The following is a 5,448-nucleotide window of genomic DNA, read 5'->3' as shown; positions in this document are numbered from 1 at the left end:
GCTGGATGGAGCGTGTTTCGTTTTGCGTTGCGTAGAGTATCGTGGGGCAAGGATACGTCAAAACATTTGACGTTGGGATATTTTAAAGAAAAACATCTCTGGGAAACAGAATATTGTAGAAATAATTGAGCGCAATATTAATCAAGGAAAGAAATTTATAATTTAGTGAAATTGTTCGATTTACGATTATGCTTCTTTCAGTGCGCGTCGGGATCCCTAGCAACAAAAATGACCACAAATTCATCCAAACTCCATATAAAAAAAACGCCGACCCTCTAAAAATGACCGCGCTGTCCCAAAAATTCACGATAAGAGCAAAAACCTTCATTCGAGAACACGAAAATGTTCATCGTCTGCTCGGCCGGTCATTTGCTCCTACTCTTGCTTCCTCTTGCCTTGCTGCTCGTACCCACAAGCATCCGTCGTCACGACTACGATGAATTTTGCACCCTGCATTGCTTCTTGTTTCACACCCCCCTGACCCATATGCTTTGCACACACACGATGTCCCTTTAAATTTTCTTGATTGTACTTGCCTCTTTGTCAAAATTGTTCTGAAATGAACGTGAAAGAGCATCGTCAAGCTGCGGTGGTTCTATTGATATGATTATTTTTTGCATGTTTCAAAACCTATTGCCGTTCGATCATTGCAAGGTATGTCGTCTTTACCACGTGGATCATACGGACTGCATTTCCTTTCGAACCCGCCTACGATATTTTACATGAAAAATAATTTTAATGATAATAATGATAATGATTGTTTTCATGTAATGAAGAAATTTGTTACGCTGGTATATTATCACCAACTATATCAAATTTTTGAATTGTTATTGAAAATCAGTAAAAACAATCATCAGCAGCACCTCTACAAAATAAAATAGATGACACGGCACATGATTTTAAAAGATAGAACGAAGATCACGAATGCAGCGAAGGTGCAGGTGCACTGAATGTGCAAGACAAAATATGATGTGATTAATTGGCTTTATCACAGAGTAAGAGAAAATGGGCCACTTAACCAGAACCTAAATCGTTAGACGTGCGACGAAATATAACATTTTTGGAAATGAAAATATTAAGCTATGTTTACATAAGCAACCTAATCAAAATTTAGAGATATCTTGCCTTTAATGTTAAATTTTTTTTTAATCATTATTTATCATATGCTTTAACGAATGTACGTCCATTTGATATTAATTGATTAAAAAAAGATAATTTTTCATGTTTTCGAATGGCGAGGACGCATATCTAGCATTGCATTCGATTAATAAAAAAACGGGAATGTTGCGCTTTGCTCATGAAAAATACGTCTTACCTCTTACATATTTGCACCAAAATCCTAAGAGTCGAAAGAGTGTGTAGACATGTTCACTCCTAGATCATGGTTGCAGAAATCTTTCCTTCCTCCGACTTTTTATATAACGTTCTTCGCGCGCGGACGAAAACCCAATTTTTATAGTCCTGATCGTAGCGGCAGGACATTTAGTATAGGGAAACGTATCTAAATTGAGTTCAAATCACATCAACACATAAATTTTCATCCTTCAATTCCATCCATAGGCGAACAAGAAAAAGAGACTCTCTCTCACAACAGTTCAGTTGGTTGAGGTTAAATTTAGGCAAAAATATATCCCCCTCCACAATTCTACAGATGCAAGCGAAGCCTGGCGCGCATACAGGACATAAAAGGATAAGGAAGAGAGAGTTATAAATAGAACATACGGCTGAGCCAATCACAACACGCGATTAGGAGGGGGAAGCGTGCTTAGAGCTACCCAGATAACAAAATTTTTGCTTTCGGTTCACGGCAGGTTACGATTCATTTTAGTACGAGTCTTGTTCACTTTGGCAAAAGGTCGAGGGACCACGACACGTCGACCCTCGCCTCGACCCTGGCTCGACCATTTTCAAAATGAATATTTTGGGATGAATTTGTGGTCATTTTTGTCGCTAGGGATATATCTGAGTAAGAATCTTATTTTTAACACGCTTTCCATATTAAATTATTCTAGCTATCCTCTACCGTTAAAAAAACTTTAATATACAGCCGTAAAAATGCTATATGAACAAAGAAAATATTAGAAAAAAACGCAAATAATATGAATTCCTCTCAAACGCTTCGCGCACAGCTCCTATTTGACTGACAGCACAAGCGTTTGGAATTCGTCTTTGTTACATCAAAATGTTATTTGGGAACAGGCGCATGACATTTCTCACTAGGAAAAAAATAACAATACAAAACTCTATGTTTATTTTTTTACAGATTGCAATGTTTTCAATCGATTTGGATGGAAAGTTGAACGCAACAGGGGAACAAAGTAATCAAGTGATTTGAATATACAACTTTCTCCAACATTGGTGTATTACCGAGCTAATAGAGCTAACTCACAAACTTTTGGTATGCTTTGTGAATTGTGACAACACCCCAGTACAGAAAATGTGTCATTAAAATGAGCGAACAGAGCAACGAAGATGTGACCGACGATACCAACGGAAGCGAACGGCCCAGCTGCGTAGAAATGTTGAACAAACGACCTCGCTTGTTGTCGTTCCAAGGGTTGAGCTCTCATTCGCGTGCCCTGGCGGATAGAGAGGTACCTGTGCCAATGGCAAGCACATCGTCCAGCTCCCTGGAACACATCAACCGTCGTGAACAGCTGGCGAACGATCTTCGCAGCTGGCAGGAAAGTCAAATCGCTGCCTGCATAGATGACAACATTTTGAACATGGTACTGGAACGGTTTCTAGTGTTTTTCGAGCGACGCAATAATGCCAATACCGCACAACAACCACCCCGAGTAAACGAAGACGAGCTGCTGGAAGACGAAGCAGTACGAATGGCAATAAGTGCACGGGGTCTGCTACCAGCTAGCTCGAACGAACTGGCCGGACCGTCCACTACACCACCAGCACCACCAGGCCCAGCTATCGTGGCGGACAGTAATGTCGCAGCTGAGCCACCCGCTGCCAGCTGGCCTGATATGGGACGAGCATTGCACGACAATTACATCCTCGAGACGGCAGTGGCGGCTGCGATTCAGGAAAAGGGATTAATATCGGGCTGTTCGGAAGCGGAAGAGACGAGCGATAGTGATGGGGAAGAGGATGGCGCTAGGTAGTAAATTCGAATCCGTCGATGAGATATTTTGTAAATGAGTACAGTGGTACCTCCAGATACGAGTGCCCTGACATAGTGCGCGTGTTTTGAGGTACGAGCTCCCGTAATTGTATGTTTGTACCGTCCTAAGGTTTATGCTTATCTAACTCCTCTTCGTAGGGATATGGCAATCGTTTATATACCTGACGTTAGTAGTAACAACGAATAAATTTACGATGAAAATCCTATTGTATTCCGTCTAATATTTGAAGGAAAAGTTCTTTACCCGTCGAAGGGATAAGGTTTGTAAAAATGTGTAAGAATAAGTCCTAAATTTTCATGGAATATTACCGTGCGGCTGATCATATTTAGCGTCCAATGGTTAGTTAATCGTACTTGTTCTTTGTAAGAATAAATTTAACATCTGTTTGAAATAGCTTCAAGGGATTGTTTGAAAAACAAACACGTTTCTTTTAAAAACCTTAAAGATTAAGCTAGGATTAATTTAATCAATCAAATTTGTTACAATTTGAACAACAGAAAGTAAGTAATTTAAAATGATTATTTTTTGTTCCAACTTTACAACGGCAACGATTTACAAACAGCATGTCGATATAGGCAAAATACCATCTGAATCTTCACGCTGAACATTCGCTACGGAATCAGTAGTGCGTGCAACCGTGATTAACACACACCTGGTAAACAATTCCGATTTCTGTCTTACTCCATTGGCCAATCAATAAGTCTGGTTTTGGCACTGGCTTCCTAGCGAATGGTGTTTGTTCGAACCGTCTCGTTGTTTCTGTAAGACCCTGACCCTCATAGAAGTGTGCTGAAAAACGTGTGACCAAAGGTGATGAGTATTTGTTTCAAAAAAAAATTAGAATAATAAATTGCATCACTAACAGTACAATTATCTATATTTATAGTATCTAAACCAAGCAAATTTGCTGCAACAAAATTTATCCATATCAATGGGGGTACATGAAAATTAAACGAGCCACGCGTGTTAAAATCGTAAACCAGTAATATATTAGCTTACAGTCGTAAACAGACAGTCTTAACGACAAAACACAGGAAATGCAGTGCTAGATACTACGCGCATGATTAACTCATTGGCGCACGAACGGTGTGGCAGGAACAAGGGGGAGTGTTTTATTACTTTTTTTTTATCTTGAAATAGACAACATCCAACAATGCCTGGCATGGGTAGGGAAGAGCATTTTGCCATCTGGATTAATGCACTTGTGATCTGCACAGTGACGTCACGATGCGGAAACCAACAAGTTCAAGATGATCGTTATGATCGTTAATATACTAGCAGGCAGTAAGGTTTATATCCCAAAAGCGGAGAATGGGTTGTAGGAAAATTGATCTGTAATTGAGGTATTTCTTTTTCTTTTTTTTAAACAATATTCTTCACAAGAATTGGTTGGCAAAAGCTTCTTCTTTGTAAGATCCTTGTACCAAATCTAGTACTCAGAGCTTTATCGCAAGCTTTTTTCTATTATCCGTTATTCCTCCATTGAGGAGAAATCTCCCCAAAAGCTTCCACGCGAAATGCGCAAACTCCATACAGAAGCTGTTGATTGCACCGGGTGCGATGTTATGTGTTATTCGCGAGTCACACGATGTCGCACCTCCTTGTCGGGAAATTCGGATTTTTCCGGATGCAACCACAACGACACATCTTGAACGTTCGTACATGTCCAACAGGTTACCCAACCTACGCGAAGCGTTGTTCGCACCGTAATCTATCACTACAATCATCTTCTCTCGCACTGTATCATTCAACAAGCTTCTGCCAGTGCAGAAATTCACGGAGGCCTGCGAATACTCTCCACAATGCTTGTCCGCACGCACGTGAGAGATCGATCGAGTTGTGAGTTAGAGCATCAATTTCCTTGTTCTAACCGCGCCACCCCGAATGTTGCTCACGTTGTGTGCGGATAAGCTGCGTGTAAAGAGAGCAGAAAAAATTGAAACAGAATCACCCACCCCACCCACTGGGCATCTCCCGGGAGATAAAATCTTCTACCAAGGCGGTGTAAGCAATCTACCGCCACCAGATGCTTGGGAAAATGTAAACAACCCGAGCACATACACACAAAAGGGAAGAAAAAAAAAATGGAGATGAGTACCGAACTGCGGCATTTGGCGTTGGTTGAGTCGGCCCAGCTGGACATGGACAAACCAAGCAACCTGTTGTATTCTGTGCTTGTATGTGTGTTCGGAGTTTTTTTGGTTTTATTTATTCGTTGTAGTTGTGTGCTTGCTATTATTCATTGAGGTGTGTTTGGAAAGATAATAATGATAGCAAAAGATAAGCTTTACTTTTCGGCCAATAGTTA

At 40.5% G+C, this 5,448-nt stretch overlaps 1 protein-coding gene across 1 annotated transcript; it reads left to right on the top strand.

Moving 5' to 3' along the window:
* Nucleotides 1-2,188: 2,188 nt before the first annotated feature.
* LOC125765472 (uncharacterized) lies at nt 2,189-3,340 on the top strand. Its single transcript, XM_049430668.1, has one exon. It carries the CDS (start codon nt 2,451-2,453, stop codon nt 3,117-3,119), a length of 669 nt encoding a protein of 222 aa, XP_049286625.1. The 5' UTR covers nt 2,189-2,450; the 3' UTR covers nt 3,120-3,340.
* The last annotated feature ends 2,108 nt before the right edge of the window (nt 3,341-5,448 follow it).

The sequence above is a fragment of the Anopheles funestus genome, chromosome 2RL (genome assembly GCF_943734845.2).
Source record: "Anopheles funestus chromosome 2RL, idAnoFuneDA-416_04, whole genome shotgun sequence".
NCBI lineage: Eukaryota > Metazoa > Arthropoda > Insecta > Diptera > Culicidae > Anopheles > Anopheles funestus.
The sequence above is the reverse complement of the archived record's forward strand: the minus strand, read 5'-3'. Positions and strand labels throughout refer to the sequence as shown.

Excerpts from the sequence above, each read along its gene's own strand:
- LOC125765472 (XM_049430668.1), top strand. The coding sequence starts at position 2,451 with ATGAGCGAACAGAGCAACGAAGATGTGACCGACGATACCAACGGAAGC.